This window comes from Pseudorasbora parva, chromosome 2, assembly GCF_024679245.1.
Source record: "Pseudorasbora parva isolate DD20220531a chromosome 2, ASM2467924v1, whole genome shotgun sequence".
Lineage (NCBI taxonomy): Eukaryota > Metazoa > Chordata > Actinopteri > Cypriniformes > Gobionidae > Pseudorasbora > Pseudorasbora parva.
Window position 1 is genome coordinate 45,468,690 of NC_090173.1, and position 21,262 is coordinate 45,489,951.

At 37.5% G+C, this 21,262-nt stretch overlaps 1 protein-coding gene across 1 annotated transcript; it reads right to left on the reverse strand.

Moving 5' to 3' along the window:
• Positions 1-394: 394 nt before the first annotated feature.
• colgalt1a (collagen beta(1-O)galactosyltransferase 1a) lies at positions 395-19,755 on the reverse strand. Its single transcript, XM_067421750.1, has 12 exons — positions 19,076-19,755; positions 14,137-14,247; positions 13,939-14,056; positions 6,443-6,577; positions 6,148-6,352; positions 5,372-5,491; positions 4,173-4,249; positions 3,971-4,077; positions 3,759-3,891; positions 3,196-3,323; positions 2,893-3,099; positions 395-2,165 (listed from the first exon to the last, which is right to left on the reverse strand). Exons 1-12 carry the CDS (start codon positions 19,294-19,296, stop codon positions 1,898-1,900), a joined length of 1,830 nt encoding a protein of 609 aa, XP_067277851.1. The 5' UTR covers positions 19,297-19,755; the 3' UTR covers positions 395-1,897.
• Between the last annotated feature and the right edge of the window lie 1,507 nt (positions 19,756-21,262).

Genomic DNA, 21,262 nt, shown 5'->3' on the forward strand with positions numbered 1-21,262 from the left:
CATAGTGGCATATGCTGTGCTTTACAACACTGGTATAATAAGCAGGGAAAGCCCGTTTTATGCTATAACTGATTGTTCCCATTCTGAATATTTTTTAATATCCTCTAGTGTTCAGGCTAATTTTACCCACCAATGAATTGAGATCTACACTCAAAGCAGTAATCACATGACCCTCCATCTTCAGCATGCAGGAGAGCGGTTTGTAGGCCTGTGCCAACATCATGTTTGTCTTGTGGCTACGCAGCTGTGATATAATTAACCCTGGAAGATAGATATAGATGTTGATATGATGTCGAATTGAAATGGCCTCGTCATTTAGTATCTCTACAGAAATTACCTTCAGTCTAACAAATCTGCCAAAAATAAAAAGAGGAAATATTCCTTTCAGTGAAAATGTTTTTAACCATACTTTATATTTAAGGCACAGTTGGTGAAATACAGATACAGTCACAGTTACGTACATACTGATAGCCTGACAGTGTGACTAAACAGCACAATCACAACAATTCACATCAAGCTCATTTGAAGACTGCTAGGCTGTTCTGTGTCAAAAAAGAAAGAAAAAAAGCAAAGAAGTGAAGACCAAAATCTGACATGTTGCCATGTTGAATGTGTGTAGACCTTTCATTTCTGTCCTGATGATATGACAGCAAAACCACACAGTAAGGCGTCTGCAGTTGGCTTTGATGAAAGGAAGTCACAGCCTGAAATGCCACCAAAAGTGGTAATGATATCAAGGCCTAAAAATAACATGATTCATGCCTTAGAATAACAACATGCTTCATGTGTCTTTTGTTATTATTAAAATATTCACATCTGGAATGTGAACACAGAAAAAACAACACAAAAAAAAGTTAAATGTGTTAATATTGTCATCATTCCAGATTTTTTTCAGACTGATTAAAAGGTAATACTTTAAAATAAGGGACATTAGTTAACATTAATTAAAGAATTAACTAACAATGAGGAATATATTTGTTACAGTGTTTATGAATCTCTATGTTTACTTCATTAAAACAACTATTATGCCCTTTTACATAGCCTTTCATGATTGAATGTTAAAAAGACACGTTCACATCATTGCAGCACCTGTTTTTCCAGTCTGTCAGAAACACTCTGTTTTATTCCTATCTCCATGAAAGCTCTGATTGGTTGGGTAGACCAATGTGTTGTGATTGGTCAACCGCTTCGAGCTTGTTTTGTAAATGTCACACCCCGCCACCATACCCGTTTCAGCACACAATTATCAACTCAACCAGGTAATAATATTATATGTAATAATTATGTAATAACATTTATATGAGAAATATTGTGATGTGTTTGTCCCCAGAAAGAAAACTCAACACTATAATGGAGGCGTTTCAGGGAGTTCAGTGTGCACGGATATAGGAGTAACTTTTCAGGCCTTTTTCATGCCCAAACGGCAACATTATTCACTAAAGTCAAGTGTACAAAAATGTATGTCCTCTTTAAATTATATAAACTGATGCAAATTTTGATTGTAATATTGAAATTATCATTAACCAAGAACAGTTAATGCTTTAGAGTTTTTGTTGTATTATTATTGTTAAGCTAATTTAGTTAACTAATGTTAACAAATGAAACCACACTATAATGTGTTACTGACTAAGATGAACATAAACTTTTTTTTAAACACCTGGCATCATTATTGCAGGATGAACAGGTGCTGTGCTCATTAGGAAGTACATTCAGCCCATTGTTACCAATTTGATAATCTACAAATTAAGCCACAAATGTTTAAGCTCGACTTCTTTTCTGGCAAACAACAAATAATAATAAAATCTCTAAAGTGGCCTCTTCTGCTCACTCATATTGTGCTTATAAGGTGGAACGTTCCCCAGAAGCAAGTCCAGCGATCTGTCCAAAGCAATGTCTCTCATAGCTCGTCTCGGGCCGTCCTGTCCAGAGGAGACTGGAGCACATCTGAGTTTTGGGCCTCTGTGCTGATCTCAGCCTGTTCCCGGGTCTTACCCGAGCGCTTCCTGTCCCAGTCTGTGCGCACCTTCTCATTGTCCCACACCGTGGAGGTTTCAGTGTCACTAATGTACCCAGGTTCGCCCGTGTAGTGCGTAGGGAACACAAGCAAGGGCTCCGCTGAGAAAGCTTTCAGGTCCCTCGTCTCAAACTGCTCCATGTAATCTGATCTGAAGGTGATATTAATGTGAAGATGAAGACCAAGATGTTATGTAAGACAAAAGCAAAACATAACAATAACATAACATATAACAATAATGATTAAATACATTTGTTTGCTTGTACAAAAGTCTGAGTAGTTTAGTACTGTATGTTGCTATATGGTTGCCATCTTGGATCTTAGCAGATCTTCATTTGCTTGCAGGGATTCCTGCCGCTGTTTTAACTCCTTTACACATTTTATAAACTCTTTACGTGATCTCCGCTGATCAAAATACCATCATATGTAGCTACGCACATACAACAAGTGCATTTAGCCCATCACACAGCATTGTTTTAGATGTTTGGTAAGTTCCATCTTAAAACAGGCAATATTAGGCAATAGGCAATATATAAAATCATAAATGTCAACCAATCAGGTTGTGAACATATCTCTACACCTTTAGGTCCAGTATCTTTCAGTGTTAAAGTGATAGTTAGACATCAATGTGTCGTCACAAGCAGCAGGGTTTTTGTGCATGTTGTCTAAGCATGTTCTTTTTTTACTCTCATAGAGTTGTTACCCATTCACATGCATTATGACTGGCAGACTGCAAGGGTTGAAGTTAAAAAAAATCTTAATTTGTGTTCTACTGAAGAAACAAACACACCTACATCTTGGATGCACTGGGGGTAAGCAGATAAACATCACATTTTCATTTTTGGGTGAACTATTCCTTTAAAATGTGTAGTACTTACACAGGATGCTTATTAAACATAACAGGAAGGAATTCATCCACAGGCAACATTTTACTGAGTGGTTCTGCTTTGAGGAGCTTTTTGGCTCCTTGCAATGACATCATGTAACCCAAGGTCCAGTAGGAATAATCCGCCTCCACCAGGTTGCGAATGTTTGGTACTGCTTTTTCAGGCCGGTCCACTTGCATCCTCTTCCTCCCAATATAACTGCAAGGGTTCAACGTACAATAACCAACATGAACAATCTCCCATCAATACAGGAAACAAACAGTGAGTGCAGTCAAAGAAAGTAGACCCGCTCACATGAGGTCCCAGTCCAGACCCTTACTCTCGACCTCACGCATTAAATTCTGCAGGCGTCGCTTGAAGAAAATCTCAAACCGCAAATCATCTTCAAGCACAAGCGAGGCCTTCAGCCCTCTGTCTGCAATCTGCGTAGCACAGCAGATAAACATCTGATGCTCAAAAAACAAAAACTTACACTACATTCACACTCGCTTCCAAAACCTAGTGAGCTGTCTGTCTATTCTAGATTACTAACACAAGGCTCTTCCAAAATGTAGGTAGCTCTGTGAGAAACCTTGTTCATAGCTTAACACCTGCAGCACAACTGCTTTCAACATTGATAATAATCAGAAATGTTTCTTGAGCAGCAAATCATCATATTAGAATGATTTCTGAAGGCTCATATGTCACTGAAGACTGGAGTAATGATGCTGACCACATAAAATACATAAATATGAACTATATTTCAATCGAAATATCGAATATTTTACTGGCGAGCCTTTACCTTGGTGAGCATAAGAGACAGCTAGGTGACTCACTATATTTTGGAATGTAACTAGAAACTGGGATGTGTGCCAGACCTCTTTCCAGATGTTGTAGTGGGACAGGAAGCATCCTAGCTCTCCTTTTGTGAGCGGTCTGCCGTGGTATGGGTCGCTGTAGCCGGGAAGCATGTGGATTCCCATAGCATTGATCTCACTCACGTTCATAGCTCTGGAGTAAACGGAGAAGGAAATGTTTTGTCCCTGGAATAAATGCTTCATTTGTTTTAGGGTAACAGAAGAGAACTTACTTGCCATCAACGGCAGCGATAATCTTGCAGTCGATCTCTTGCTCTCTCAAAGCCGCCAGCATGCGCTCACGACGGTCATCCCGCCGCTTCAGGTTGATCATAAACACCTTTTAAAACACATAAAAGTCACTAAATAATCATTTAATCTTTAAAATAGACCCACAAATCAAAGCCAGTTTTGATGAAATAAAAGCCTAGTTACCTCATCAAAGCCCATTTTGTCAGGGTTTTTGACAGGTTTTGGCAAGTATCTGGAGGGCTCAACTGGAGGATTTCGCACTGTAAATGAAAAGAGGTGGGGTAACGCTATTTCAATAGTCCCCTTTAGACATTCTTCTAACTATAAGTAACTTTGTGTCAACTACCAGTCATTACGTTATTAGAAGACCAGGACTGAGTGAGCTGCTGCACGACTGGATTTAATAGGGGAAACTGCGAGTAAACTGTCAGTTTAAACTAAAGGTTGGACTCAATATAGAGTTCCTTACAACATACCAAAGTTTCAGTGATCCATGGATATTGACATACAGAAAGATATCATGATATTATATATATATATATATATATATATATATATATATATATATATATATATATATATATATATATCGTCATATTGTGCAGCCCTAAAACATGTCCAGTATAGTTTTTTTTTGTTTTTTGTCAGTGTTCATTTGAAAACATCCAATTATGCAGAATATAAGGTGGTAAATATTGAAATGGCGAGTTGTCAATACAAGATATAACAATACAATAGATTTACAAAATGATAACTGCAAATCTATTGTTTCGCTGTCTGGAGTCTTTGTGAATTGCAGCGATCTATTTGCTTCTCTTTTCTGCAGTCTCTAAAAATACATCTCAGATTTCTTGTCAATCTATTTATACAGTTAATCTCAAAGCTCTTTCCTGTTTTTAGATGTGTTTTTTGCGCCATTCACGCTGAAAACCACTCTGCCGTCTTTTTGCCACTCGGTGGGCGTAACCGCAGTTACGCCGACTGACGGTGACATCATGTGCATACCCTCTATAAGTAACTTCCTAACTACATATCAACACTACTGCTGGGTAGTAACTAATTATAATATGGATTAAGAAATCTGATTTTAAAAATAAATTCTTGTAATTAGATTATATTACATTAAAAAAAACCTCATAATTAGACTAGTTACTTTTCTATTGATTACATGTAATTACAGTTTGTGCGCAATTTACCCAGCACTGCATGTCAACTTACTCTACTAACCCCAACCGAACAGTTTACTTATACTTTAATAAGAGTTAGTTGACATGTAGTTGCAAAGTTACTTATATAGAATATTGAACTAAAGTGTAACCAGAGGTGGTTGCATTTGAGAAAACATAAGCAGACCTTTTTCTTATTTCACAGCTGAAACGTACCACTGATCTCCAGCATAGTATGAGTGAAGCTGTCTGCCTCGTCTTGCAGAGTGCTGTGGGCACGAAGAGGCACTGGGAGATACCCGTATGTTTCCTTGTTACAAACAAACATTTGAACCTCTGCAAAGCCAAAAAGAATCCCAAAAAAAGAGTGAAATTATATACACAATATCTTCTTAAATGGGTAGAAAACACAAACATTAAAAGTCTGTCATCATTTATTCGCCTGTTTCTAGTTATATGTTTGGCAGCAGTTCTTCTAACCCTATTTGACCAAAAACAAGATCTTGACCTAAAATGAATGTACCTCTAAATGGAAATAAATGTGATGATATTTCCATCAAGATTTTGTATTGCCAATGGAATATTCAAGCACTCTGTCAAGTCTCCTCCAGCACACCCCAAAGACTTTCAATGAATTTAAGGTCTGGATTCAGAGGCGTTGATTCTAGTGAAAATGATTCTTCATGCCTGATGAATCTTGACATTGTCATCGTGGAATATGGTCATGATGTGTCTTCCTACGTGCTTGTTTAAGAAACGAAAAGCTACACACTCCATCAATCAGGGTTAGAAGAACTGTTGCCAAACATATAACATGCTAGAAACATAATCACTGCAATAATGATCCAATCATTGACTCTTAAGTATTTGGCTATTTAAATCCAAAAAGAGACTTTTTTGGCCGGGCAGTGAATCTTAGTTTTAGAACACCATGAGGGAAAGTAAATTATTTTAATTTAGCATGAATTGTGTTTTTCTGTAAAGGAACACACCTGCCAAGCGGGCTGAAAAGGCGAAGACTATAATGTCGTCAAAGGCCCAGGTGTAATCTGGATGTGGCGGGTGAAAAGCCAGCATTCTGGAAGCTTCTTTCCGCAGGTCCACCAGGAAAGTCGAGTGCACCATGGGAACAGCAAAGCAACCCCTACGCACTTGCTTACGCATGGGGATGTAGGCAGGCGTTCGTTTATAGTAGCCCTAGTGTAGATGAACACAATATATACATCACTTTTTTCATATTCCATAATAAAGCATTGTGAATCATTCCAAATATATATACACAAGTACCTGGGATGACATTGCACACCAGAAGTTTGAGTAGGCAGCACGAGACTCCATCATTGGTGCCACGATTGTCTTGTTCTCCTGTATAAGTTTCCATAAGACGTCTCGGTTGATCAGAAGATTATCACAATCAGTCATCTGAAAGATTTAAAGTAAAGATACATTTTGATGCATGCATGACCAGGCTTCTTGCAAAAACAAAATGTGCTCAATAACCAGAAGCTCCATCTTGGAGTAAAATCAAGTACATGGCTCTAATCAATCTTTCTGATAGTGCCCTCTTCGCAGATTTACAGACATGCAAACACATTCAAACAACACTCAAATAATTCAAATTCAAACTTAATCCCATTAATGGGATAAAGTACAGTGTGTACATATCACTTATTACACAGCTTTACACAACATTAACATAATATATTGATTTGAGAAGAATCTGTTTTAAAATCATACCTGTTTATTATCTTATATGCCTTTACGGTGTACAACGGCGCTCTTGCAACAAAACGAAAACTTTGACAATACTTCCACAGGACTACTATTAATAATTTTACCTTGGAATGTCTCAACTGACCAATCAGAATCAAGCATTGCAGTTGTAAGGCCGCCCAAATCGTCCCAATGGAGGCTAACGATCGGCGGGTGAAGTTCGCTGCGCGTTCGTCTTTTCAGCGGGGAAAAGGGGATTTTATTCCAATTCCTCGTTATCTGACTCCATTTAATGATAATTTAGAATTTAGGTTAGAATGCCAATTGGTTATTTGGTCATTCATTTTTAATAGTTTACGTACACATTTAATTATTCCGTTTAACCCTTTGTTGAAATTATACCCAACCTGAATAATTCCAGAGCAAGTCAGAATCTATCAAAGTGTAACAATTTATTTTACAGTCAGGTAAATGTATAAAGCCAATTACATAGTCAATTCAAAGGTAATCCATATATAACATCAAATAGTCTGAAGTAAAGAATGAAATGTATACCTGACTTCTGAAAATTACATAATGCTGGCTATTTTGAGACATCCAACATTACGGGCTGACCGGTTTAAAGTGTCAAGCCTTGAGCTCTTTGCAACATTTCCTTAAATACCCAGAAACAAATGCACAAACTCTTTCAAATGTAAACACGAGTGCACAATGGGAATTTGCATTGATCAAGACTTGTATTGATCCAAAGGCCAAATGGCTGAAAGCCACACCCACCATACACCAAGGAAAGATATCTTTAAACCCTTAAAACATTTATGATGTTCTAGTTTACTTCTGTGGAGTAGAGATATTTGTACCAGTCGCACTGAGACATTTCAAACGATATCAAACACATATAATACTGCATTGTGAGGATTGACATTGTAACAAAGAGATTTCTGGTGCATTTCAGGTGATCTCAAGTTTGTGGGGGCAGTAGTTTGGGGGAAGTTTCATGTGAAAGGAAAGGCATGTAAATTAGAGTCATTCATAGATGATTCACTCAGTGTGATGTCGTCTCGGACAGAGACTCTAACTCTATGAATAAGCTCAGATGCTAATTTCCTTTATTTTCTCAGAGAGTCCTTGTTCTTCATTCAGACATTTCGGCATATACTAGTTTTTTCAGTCTTACAGTTCCACCTCTTGATCCCAATGGGTCAAACTCTGGTGGTCCTATGGGATCACTGTTAGACGTTGGTTAGACGTTGGTTCAATCCTTGAGATGACGAAATTGTCTTTGTAATGTTAGCAGCTGTAGAGACTGTCGGAAGGCTCTTTGTTCACCTGCAGGACACCGTCTCACCAGGTGTGTGTAGCTTGAGTTTCAGCTGGTGGGTGAATGTGTTCAGGTGTTCTACCTGTAGTCCAGCACAGCATATTCATAGAGTCAGTCTCGGACCTTGGTGAATGTTCAGTTAACGTGTCACTTCTTCATGGGGAAGCTTTTGCTTCTGTAGCACCTTCCCAATGATAATCTGACCCTCGTTGTGTAATCCTCACACCTCCAATGGTGTGGTTAACTGGGTAGCCTTCAATAGGTGGAAGGCTTCTCCGTAGTTGACACCTGAAAAGAGTCTTAATGGCCACTTAACGACTGAACACTGATGAACTTGAAGCCGTAAAGAAATGCATAAGAACATATAATGCAAGAAAACATAAAAGAAAGAACAATGTGGGTTCACGTCAGCAGTGCGATTGGTACACCTTCTCTCAAGTGTTTTTTAAGGTCATAATTGGTGGGGTGGATTAAATATATTTAATCACCTAATTCTTCACTGTCACTGGGATAAAGTGACAGCGGAATTTAAGTATTCTTGGTCTGAATTACCTAAGGAAATGCAGCAAAAAGTCAGTGCAGTTTATATATTTAAATAGATGATATGCATATAATAATAACATCATCAATAATATTCAATATTCAATCACAATTATGAAAATAAACATATATATATAATAACCACTGTGTGTTTTCAGGAATCTTCCAATGCAATTAAGGCAGATCTAAATATGTTTAGTCATACAATAATGGAGATTGTGTATTCCTTGTCACAGTGTGTGTGTGAGTGTGTGCGTGTGCGTGTGAGTGTGAGTGTGTGTGTGTGTGTGTGTGTGAGAGAGAGACTTTGAGAGACTGTGAGAGAGTGAGTGTGTGTGTGTCTGTGTGTGTGTGTGTGTGTGTGTGTCTTCGTTAGATTGTCATCATGTGACCAACTCTACTGTCCTGTGTGTTTGAAGCTATTTGGATCTGTTGGTGTGAAAAGATGGACAATAGATCTTTAGTGGAGTAACACTTTTGGGCTCTATGCCATCTATGATGTGTAGTGTACAACCTGGATAGATTTGATCTGTTTCAGGTGATATGAGGGTGTAGTGAAGGAGGTCTGTGTTCTGTGTTCTGTGTGGAGATGGGTGGAATCTTATCAATAACAATCTGTGTTGCAAAATTTAGTTCCAGTGCTACACTGGGAGGTACGTTTTGTGAAGTGTGAATGACCCCATCAAGTGTTTTCGCACCCATCTCTTGTTCTGACAATTCCATTGTTTGGCTCTGATGGGGTGTTAGCCCCATCTTGGTGTCCATCCTCCAAGGAATTGCAGTTGTCAACCTGAGACAGAAATAATGTAAAGAGAATCACAGTTAATTCTGACATTATTAACGGCTTCACAGTCAGGTGTGGACTTATTTGAATGGCACCGTTATGCCTGATGCAATTTTTATCCTGGCTGTCCAATGAAACAGAGTTTTATCGGCCAGGTCTGAATTGTTGCTGTTGTTTTAGTAAAGTGTGTGACACCTTAAAACTGTTCTTACAGTCGCGCCTTCACAGTCTGCTGTGAGCATTAGAAACCCCAGTTTTGCTGGAGAATTTTTCTGGATTCATCAGAGCTTTTATCGCTCATACTGTCATGAATTCCGATGGGTTGGTTCCCATGGCTTTATTTCCAGTTGCTCTCTTTACAGTCAGATCTGTGGGCAGAAATTGATTCACCTGTTTTGGTGTTGTCTGTTTTGAATTTTGTTTTATGGTGTCGCACACACATTTGATTATTTGAGGTCTCTGTGACCTGTAAAAAAAAATTGAGGTACTTCTGTGGTGAAGGGTGAATTGGTTTGCTATTATCAGTGCCACACATATAGCTGTGTTCTTGTAAAGGCAAAAGATAACAGCACAACCCCTCCCTTTTGGCACTGGGAATTAACCCAATGCAACACAAGATTAAAATCCAATTCATTTCTTTTTGCATTACCTCAATATTTCATCTGACTCAATAATGTAAACGTTTTAATTATTTCTAATACTTTACAAATATGAATAAACGTCTGATTATTCTGCTTAACTCTTTACTTTATTGAAATCATTCATTAGGTTCTTAGAGTCACAGGGTCTTCGCACTTTCCAGTATGCGGGCCCATAATCACAAACTTATCAGTCTTGGTCAAGTAGACAGAGGTTAAATCTTTTACATTGAGTTATAGTCAGTAAACCAAGATTCCGATAACATGAGTATTCACAAACTCGTCAGTCTTGGTCGTCAGTAGAGGCCATACGACTGATATCTTGGACGCCCGTGCTACACGTTGATCATTCCAAGATATTTTTGTTCAGTCCCCTTGGGTTTGAATTCTCGTAATTAATGCAAACTGCTTTCAATCAGAGGCCCATGACCATCACCACAGATTCAAGTGACCAACTTACTATCTCTAATGGTGACTTTCTATAATCATGCCGTGGTTTTCCACGTCTACGTAATTTAGAGCAATATTACAACAATCAGGAATTAGGGTTGCCCTATTTAGATTGGTCTAACAATTTGTTATTGTTCTAAACGGAAGACGTCTTTAGTCTTTCAACCCGCAGTCCAAGTCTACGTATCTGAACGCCAATGTGTTAGTCGGAGCTCTAAAACATCAGCCTGGTGTGCTTTTATGCTCCACCGAAAAACTGTGTTCTAGTCCGTGTTACTAACCTGAGCGTAGTCTTGTGGTGTCATGGATGTACATGATCCACTGAGTTATTAACACAACATACGTTATAGCATTTTCATGGTTAATGCAATTGAATAACACTGTAGCCACATGGCAATCCTATGCTCCACCTGGGAGACAAACAAATTCAACAAAGAACCACATTTATTCAGTTTTTCTCAAGATACATGGTCTAGAATGCATATAGCATCTACAACCTTTATCCTAAGTGTTTCATACACTTACAGTAAAGCAATCTTGTGTTTTAAAGAATAAACTTAAATAGCCTAGGTGTTTTTATTAACACAAACAACTATCGTGTGTTCAATGCGCACGTGTTTAGTACAATTACAAATTTGAAAATGCATACGAACTAATACCAAGCGTTAGGCGGAACTCTAAAATCTCAGTCGGCGTGCCTCAAAGCTCCACCCAAAAACTGAACTCCAGTCCGTTACTAACCTGACAGATTTGCGGTAACAATACATCCCAATGCACTAAAATCAATAATTTCAGAGTAAATCAAAATTAAATCGAACGCAACAACATATTTATCAAAGTGTCTTAAAGATAATGATTTTGATTCGGCCCTGCAGTCACAACTGGCTGGCATGTACATTGCTTGCACAACAACAGTCAGGCTTAAGGCCAATGAGCGACTCTGTTGGTGTTAACATCCAATGAACTAGCAGCACATGCTGAGTGCAGTCAAATTCCTGCTCGAATTCTGTTTTGAGTGAGGTTTCGGATTTTATTTTCATGCCAATACATTTGAATATGAAAGACTGGTTCAAGACTGATGCAAGCACATTCGTTGTATCTCTTTTTAGATTACAAATGCCTAATTGCTTGATTTAGTCTATTTACAGACTAATCTGCTCAGTGCACAGTGGCAATTTTAACTGAATTTACAAAATGTGATAGATTTAGGTGTTACTTATTTGGCTAAACGCTCCCATTGAACATAGAGAGAAAATCTTTGTTCTCCGAGTGGGCGTGGTACGCCCCGTGGGCTCGCTGAGCCACTCAGAAGCATCATGAGGTTTCTTAACAAAAATACAGTAACAACATCACTATCATTCTGTGTATCAATCTTAGATTTGAATCGTACCACCTCTTAATCATTTGTAGCCACGAGTAATTTAGCTGTGTGGCAATAATAGCTGTAGCCAATTTTGATCAAACAAAAAGTTCTCTTCATTTTTACATTATGCATATGCATCAGCCTGTTTTTCCCAACTTTGTTTTTCATAAACAAATGCATCAACGTGCGTATCTATCAAATCACAAATGCCTTCCAATTGTTTACAAACTTAGATTTTTAATTCTATTGTTTGCTCGTTCTCATCGTGTGTTGCTAGTTTGTTGCAGCTAATAAAACAACGGAGAAAGCATTTAGCTGATTTTAAAAACGCTCTAGTTTACAAATGCTTATCGAGTCTCAGGAAATAGTTTGGAAGATGTTTTTCCAATTAGTTGTTGTAGGTCTACGCCGACAAAGAAATATTTTAAAATCCATAACACGAGTTTCAATTCCTCTACTGCGCTGTCGCTATCATGTCCCTGATATGTGATTGTATCTAAATTCTTAAACCCCACCGGATTGCGGTTCCGGTCTAACATTGGGTATTCCGACCCATTCTATTAATGTGTCTATATGGGATGCGTCTGTTTTTCCCTAAACATTTCTAAAAAGGCAAAAAGAATTTTACTTACCAGAACAGCTGAAGAAAGAGAAGTTCAAACCTCTTGTTGATTTTAAAATCGAATACTTCGCTGAAAAGACGTTGCTCGTAAGAGAGTCGCAACATCACGGAGGCTGGTCACCATTTTGTAAGGCCGCCCAAATCGTCCCAATGGAGGCTAACGATCGGCGGGTGAAGTTCGCTGCGCGTTCGTCTTTTCAGCGGGGAAAAGGGGATTTTATTCCAATTCCTCGTTATCTGACTCCATTTAATGATAATTTAGAATTTAGGTTAGAATGCCAATTGGTTATTTGGTCATTCATTTTTAATAGTTTACGTACACATTTAATTATTCCGTTTAACCCTTTGTTGAAATTATACCCAACCTGAATAATTCCAGAGCAAGTCAGAATCTATCAAAGTGTAACAATTTATTTTACAGTCAGGTAAATGTATAAAGCCAATTACATAGTCAATTCAAAGGTAATCCATATATAACATCAAATAGTCTGAAGTAAAGAATGAAATGTATACCTGACTTCTGAAAATTACATAATGCTGGCTATTTTGAGACATCCAACATTACGGGCTGACCGGTTTAAAGTGTCAAGCCTTGAGCTCTTTGCAACATTTCCTTAAATACCCAGAAACAAATGCACAAACTCTTTCAAATGTAAACACGAGTGCACAATGGGAATTTGCATTGATCAAGACTTGTATTGATCCAAAGGCCAAATGGCTGAAAGCCACACCCACCATACACCAAGGAAAGATATCTTTAAACCCTTAAAACATTTATGATGTTCTAGTTTACTTCTGTGGAGTAGAGATATTTGTACCAGTCGCACTGAGACATTTCAAACGATATCAAACACATATAATACTGCATTGTGAGGATTGACATTGTAACAAAGAGATTTCTGGTGCATTTCAGGTGATCTCAAGTTTGTGGGGGCAGTAGTTTGGGGGAAGTTTCATGTGAAAGGAAAGGCATGTAAATTAGAGTCATTCATAGATGATTCACTCAGTGTGATGTCGTCTCGGACAGAGACTCTAACTCTATGAATAAGCTCAGATGCTAATTTCCTTTATTTTCTCAGAGAGTCCTTGTTCTTCATTCAGACATTTCGGCATATACTAGTTTTTTCAGTCTTACACAGTTGTGGGATAAATTCAACTAATTAATCCTGATTTAGTATCCGATTCAAGAAGCTTTGTCAATAAAGACATTAATTATAGAATTCTCTTTTGGAAGTTGCTCGGAAGGAAAGTACACATTTTTATGAATTACACCAATGGCCACAAGTCTCCATTTACCTACTTGGATATTCATGGTCCAAACAAAGAGAATGGACAGCGAGTAGCAATCTCACCATGATATAGTCTGCCCACATCTCTCGTGCAGACTCAAGCGCAGCCTGCCGCAGTTTCATGACGTAGGCGTAGCGCTCGTTCGTCCACTCCTTTGGTCCTTCCTCATTGTGATATTCTCTGAGCAAGTAATAGAAATGCAAGGAAATGAAATTTTTTTACCCATTCCATGAAATCACAAGTGAGTGAACATGGCAAACCTTGGTTCCTCTTTTGGCCTCCACTCCACATAATGGTAGAGTTTCTGCACATTGACGAGCCAGTCTCGCAGTAGGTATGTAGTGTTGTCAATATTGTGGTCCGTTGCTACCCTGTCAGTATTGAAAACAAAACAAAACAAAAAAACAGAGACGGTGCTCATTATGTGCACTTTATTTTTTTTTTTACAAAGAACAGTATCTGGTGAAACCTAAAGATTATACAAGTTACCCGTAAGCTTATGATTACCTGCACACTATATTTGATTTCATAATGTATGTTGAACAGAAATAGGGGAAACAAATGAAGAAATAAAAAAAGCTCTAAGTTGAACTCTAGTTTCTTACTAAAAGAGTTGCAGAACATGAGAAGTGAAACTGCAGAGCTATCTGGTTATCACAGAGACACATGAGCAAAGATAAAGTAAACAGATGAGCTAGGCCATGTATCCTAATTTTCACTGGCTCGGTCTTAGCAAGAACAGAGATTCTCATTACAACATGACTTCACCAGTCCAGATGCGTCTCTCGCAGCAGAGCGCAGCTGTGAGGCCAAAGAGTCTACAAACCCAAACAGAGTTTGAATGCCACAAGGACCTGTGAGAACATAACTCTAGCCAACAACTACTACTAGAGGACAGATGGATTCAGGACAGGAATTCAAGCCAGATTGTTACAAAGTCTCGAAACAGATAAGTGAAAGTGACATGTGAAGCCCAAGCATGGTAACCCATACTCGGAATTTGTCCTCTGCATTTATTTAACCCATCCAAATTAGTGCACAAACATTGCGAGTAGTGAACACACACACCCAGAGCAGTGGACAGACATTTTTGCTGTAGCGCTAGGGGGATAGGTGCCTTGCTCAAGGCCAAGGGCACCTCAGTCATTTTCTGCTGGTATTGAGAATCGATCCTGCAACCTTTCAGTTACAGTCTGACTCCCTAAACATTAGTTCATGACTGTTATATCAGTGGTTCTCAACTTGTCGGACACAATAATCTAAGGTTTCCCAATATAGGCCTTGTCTGGTATTTTTGCTGTACTTTTTGTTAACTTGCTTGCTTTCAAACTGTTTTTTTATTAACAGAAACTAGGAGTATTGATATTAAAGGGACAGTTCACCCAAATATTTTTTCTGATGTTTATCTGCTTACCCCCAGGGCTTTCAAGATGTAGGTGTGTTTGTTTCTATAGTAGAACACAAATTAAGATTTATATATATATATATATATATATATATATATATATATATATATATATATATATATATATATATATATATATATATATATATATATATATATATATATATATATATATATATATATATATATATATATAAATACCTCATTAGTGCCAGTGCGGATTGTTCGAATAAGGAATCTATGTAAATATATCTATGAATGCGCAGGGATTTTGACTTTATTCGTCAGAAGTAATACAGGGTTCGTACACCTTTTCAAAGGTCAAACTCAAGCACTTTTCAAGCACTTTCAAGGTCAATTTTAAAGATTTTTCCAGCACCTAACACCGCTGTAAATTACATACCAATACATTGTCAAAATGATTATTTAGTGTTATCACATTAAAAAGAAAATAATGCTATAAACAGCCAAAATTGTGTTTCGTAAAGCAGAAGGATCAGATATTTAACCAAATCACAAGTTTTATTTATTTTAAATGTATCACTGTCTAAGTAGACTGTGTTTACTATCTAACCTGCCTTTGGGGTAACTGTAAAAACAATTACCCTAAACAAAATCACTCGACGGGTTCACTTCACTTTCAATTCATTTATTGAAAATTTTTAAAAATGCAAACATTCGTCTTTGAGGTAGACAGTCAATCAGATTCAGCTCATTGACCTTTTCCAATTATCTCACAAATATGCTTAGCCTACAGTGCATGTTCTACAATGGGGTAATTGTGTTGCAGTAGCTTACATAGAGCACAAGAAAGCTTGACTTCAAATGGTAAAAAAAAAAAAAAAAGAGAAAACAGTAATAAAATAAGAACAAATAAGCAAAAACAATCGCACAAATAAATCAGGTAGGCCTAGGTCTAACTGTATTCAGGTGAGAGACTGAATTTAAAAAAATAAACAAGTTATCAAATTTAAAATAACATTGGATCTTCATTGTAAAAATTAAATATGAATCTGTTAAAGTTACACAAGTTAATCAGTAAAGAGCAGCAAGGGGATCTTTTGTCTTTTTGTAGTTTAAATAACTGCTGCCCCTTTAAGACCTGACGCAAGTGTGGAATCAAAACACTGACCTGTTGCTCATTCTTCCTGAACAGTTTAAGACTGTATTTACGTTAATACAGATGAACAGTGTAACATTGTTGTGTGTATTTATTTGACTATTAATAAGCTGGGAAAAGGAGCTTTTTTTTTTTTTTTACTTGTATGTCAGAGGTCGGCTTATAACGGTATGTGCGCACTTCAGATATGAGCGCGAAATCTGCGGGAATTTGTAGAATTATGTCTAATCGTGTGCGAAATTCAGATCGATCACACACTAACACACTGTCATAAAGAAAAATCCAGCAGAACGCGTCGGCACTTAAACGATCGGCCGGAGAGGAGAGCAACAGGTGTAAAGAGGAGAGGTATCGTTTCGGATATTTCATTATTGATGCATATCAAAAATATCAATTTTTTTAACAGCAAAGTTACTTGTATGACCATCTGACACTATTTTTATGCACTGAGCTAACGTCTGTAGGTTTTAATTTGCAGATTTGTGGCTACGTTCACTGCCTATTCCACAAAGGAACATGCCATAACGGACATGCTAATCTTACATTATCACATTATACATAGAAGTACTCTGTCACTAATGCGAATTCCTAGCTAGCAGTTAATAGCGCAAGTTAAACAAATAGGCGCTAATGTGTAACGTTAGGCTACAGTAAACTACTTTAGTTAGCTTACTTGAAAGTCTATGACTTAGCCTACCTTTCATGTGACTCGAAAGAGCAGACTCGCCCGTAGTGAAAAGCTGCAAGTGTTTTAGCAGACTTTACAAGAGGCACTTCGTGGGGTTAGTGGCCGTTTGATCCAAAATCCGAATTTAGCATCTTTCAGCCAACGTTCATTGACACGACAGCATGGGGGCGGAGTCACACGGAAATAGACGGGCAGATCGCGAGCACAGCAGGTTTCATTTTATGCTCTCCAACATTTTATTTCTACATTTAATAAACAAATTTAGTCAGATAGGTATTTGTTGTAAAATAAATAGTTACAATTTCAAGCATTTTTAAGCACTTTATCCAAAATGCAAGCACTTTTCAAACCTTGAAAACACAACATCAAAATTCAAGCACTTTCAAGGATTTCAAGCACCCGTACGAACCCTGTAATAGCGTTAAAGAATACTATAAGTGAGATTCATCTGATATGAGGTAAAAAACAAAACAAAACAAATACTGTTACGTTTCTCGCAGAAACAGATGGTTTTGTGTCTTAAGACATCAGTGTGGCCACAAGCAAGCCACAGGGTTTATATGGATTCGTATGTCTATGTGTTTTTTACTCTCATAGAAATACACCCCATTAACATGCATTATACGGCAATGGTTGAAGTTAAAAATCGTCATTTGTGTTCTACTGAAGAAACAAAGACACCTACATGTTGGATGCACTGGGTGTAATAAACATCACTTTCATTTTGGGGTGAACTATCCCTTTAATAGACCCATAAACTACCACATCTCTCTCTCTCTCTCTCTCTCTCGCTCGCTCGCTCGCTCGCTCGCTCGCTCGCTCGCTCGCTCGCTCGCTCACTCACTCACTCACTCACTCACTCACTCACTCACTCACACACTCACACACTCACACACTCACACACACACACACACACACACACACACACACACACACACACACACACACACACACACACGTTGTGTTTTTGTGAATTGTGGGGACTTTCCATAGGCGTAATGGATTTTACACTGTACAAACTGTGCATTCTATCCCCCCTACACTGCCCCTGCCCCTAAACCTACCCATCACAGGAAACATTCTGCATTTTTACATAAAAAATACAAAACATAATTTAGTATGTTTATGGACCCATTTGCATTCCAGCCAGTGGTCCCCACATATTAAATTTTGAAATATGGTCCCTTCCCCACAATGTAATATAAAGCGCGCACACACACACACACACACACACACACACACACACACACACACACACACACACACACACACACACACACACACACACACACACACACACACAGTACAGTGAAATGGACAGTGATGAGCTCATTGTATATTATTAATTATTATTCCACTAACATGGTTACTTACCAGTAGTTATTCTAAAAAAATAACCTCTAAATAGAGCGTTTGACTAATTCGAATCAAGTATTCTAGACGTGTAATAGGCTAATTGAATTGTGTTATGTTAATTATTAATACAGTGGATAATAAGTTAATAACATTCCACATTATTCACTCTCCTTTCTTCTGCAGAGAACCATAAGTAGCTGAACTGGCTTTATTAGCTATAACTGGTTGTTTTACGTGTATTCCCATGGCATTACATGACAATTCAATAATGTATTCTAGGACAAGTGTCGGTAACTGACACCTTTGCAACAGATTTCTTCATTCACCGGTTAGGACAATGACAACTTTACGGGATAAATGCAATCTTTATAGTGAGGAGAGGGACACAATGAATCTAAAGAAACCCCTCCCCTTTTTCTCTCACCAGTTTGCCCATCCATATAGCATATTGAGCTGCTGGCAGACAGATGTTCACAGACATCAAAATGAAGTGCTATTAACACGCAGGCATTGTGATATTCTAACATTACGACATAAGAAATAAAACAGTCAATGAGCAGCCACGCCGTTATACACACACACACACACACACACACACACACACACACACACACACACACACACACTTACCATAGCGCGATTCGGTCTTTGGGGTAATTGAGGCGCTCAATAGTTCCGAGAAAATGCGGCAGAGAGTGCTGGGCGTTACGGCAGATGAGAGCGATCATTACTCGTGGAGCTAATATAGGAGACTCCGGGCTCCAGCGCTCTTCATGGAAGTATCCTTGAGCTGGTCCAGTACTCATCAGACAGCACCACAGCACCGACACGAACAACACGAACCAAAGCATTTTACAGCACAGACTCTTTACAAACAGACATACGATCTCTCGCAGCTAAACTACAGTTACACCCAGCTGAGCAGGCAGAAAGTTAAAAAGGGGTAACTTTAGTTTAAATAATTCCGCCGACCAAAATCAGCCTGCATTGACAACACTGCAAACGAGCGCGTTAAAGGGGATGTTACCGTGACGTTTAAAGGGGAGGGACCCATTTTAAAGGGTTAGTTCACCGAAAAATGAAAATGTCATTAATTACCGACCCTAATGTCGTTCCAGTAAGACTTTCGTTCATCGTTGGGGCACAAATAATTTTAATTTAATTTTTATGAAATTCCAAAATATACTTCCATAGACAGCAATGCAATTACCACTTTAAAGGCCCAGAAAGGTAGGAAATACATTTTAAAATAGTCCATAATGTGAGTGTGGTATTTTTTTTGTTTAAAGGGATAGTACCCCCAAAAACGAAAATTTGATGTTTATCTGCTTACCTCCCAGGGCATCCAAGATGTAGGTATGGGGTTTAATTCTAATTAGACCCCATTGGTATTATACGAGCAACAGTAGGAGTGCATTTGTGTTCTACTGAAGAAACAAACACGCCTACATCTTGGATGCCCTGGGGGTAAGCAGATAAACATCACATTTTCATTTTTGGGTGAACTATCCCTTTAAGTTTTAGTAATTTAGTGCGTTTTTAATTTGTTTTAGATGTCTAACAGTTTTAGTTATTTAGTACATCAAATGAAATGTTATATTTTAAAGATTTTATATTTTTAATTTGATAAAAATGTATTTATATATATATATATATATATATATATAGTTTTTTTAATATATATATTTTTAAATGTATATAATTTTTTATGCTTTTAATTTTGGCTAACTATATTAATAAGCCTGTAATAATAACCATTGAATTACTTTTTTTCTGTTTTAAAAAAAAAAAAGTAATTCAATGGTTATTATTACAGGGTTATTAATATAGTTAGCCAAAACTAAAAGCATAAAACATTATATATATTTAAAAAATATATATATAAAAAACAATATATATAAAATGTTTTTTTACATTACAGAAATACAACAAAAGTGGAAAAGTTTTTCCTGCAATGTGAGTACATGCAATTTACTCCTTAGACCTCCCTAACACACAAATGGTATGCCTTCTTTGATTTTATGTTGGTTAAGTTAGTGTAATAAGGTTTTATACTCGGTCACAATAGTGACCGGTGGGAAACAGCATAGACAGAATTCATACAAATTCTTCTATTAGACCTATTTACCGATTTGAAACTTAAAATAACAATAAAATATCCAACATATAAGAATGAGATATGATTAGGATTTACTTCAAAACTATTTCTATTGTTCATGATACACAATTAAAAAAAAAATTGGGGGTACGAAAATTGCAGCCCATTGAAATAAATACAAAAATCTAGGTAACACGTTCATCTTCACTGAATAACGTGTCTGGCCAAAGAGATGGGAAGAGGTGACCAACAAACCTTGAAAAGATCTAGGCACTTACATGTAGTTATTACTCCTAAATTTTAGGAAGAGCAAATTTGAACATTGAAGCACCAATTGGTAAATCCGAAATTTGGAAGTTTACAAGGTATATCTTATAAGGTTTATAAGGTATATCTCATAGATATAGATAGACAGACAGACAGACAGACATAAGTATAGACTGATAGACAGATAGACAGAAGTATAGATAGATAGACAGACAGACAGAAGTATAGATAGATAGACAGACAGGCAGATAGACAGACAGAAGTATAGATAGACAGAGAGAGAGAAGTATAGACAGACAGACAGAAGTTTAGATAGATGGATAGATAGATAGACAGAAGTATAGACAGACAGAAGTATAGTTAGACAGACAGACAGAAGTATAGTTAGTTAGACAGACAGAAGTATAGATAGATAGACAGACAGACAGAAAGAAGTATAGCTAGACAAAGGT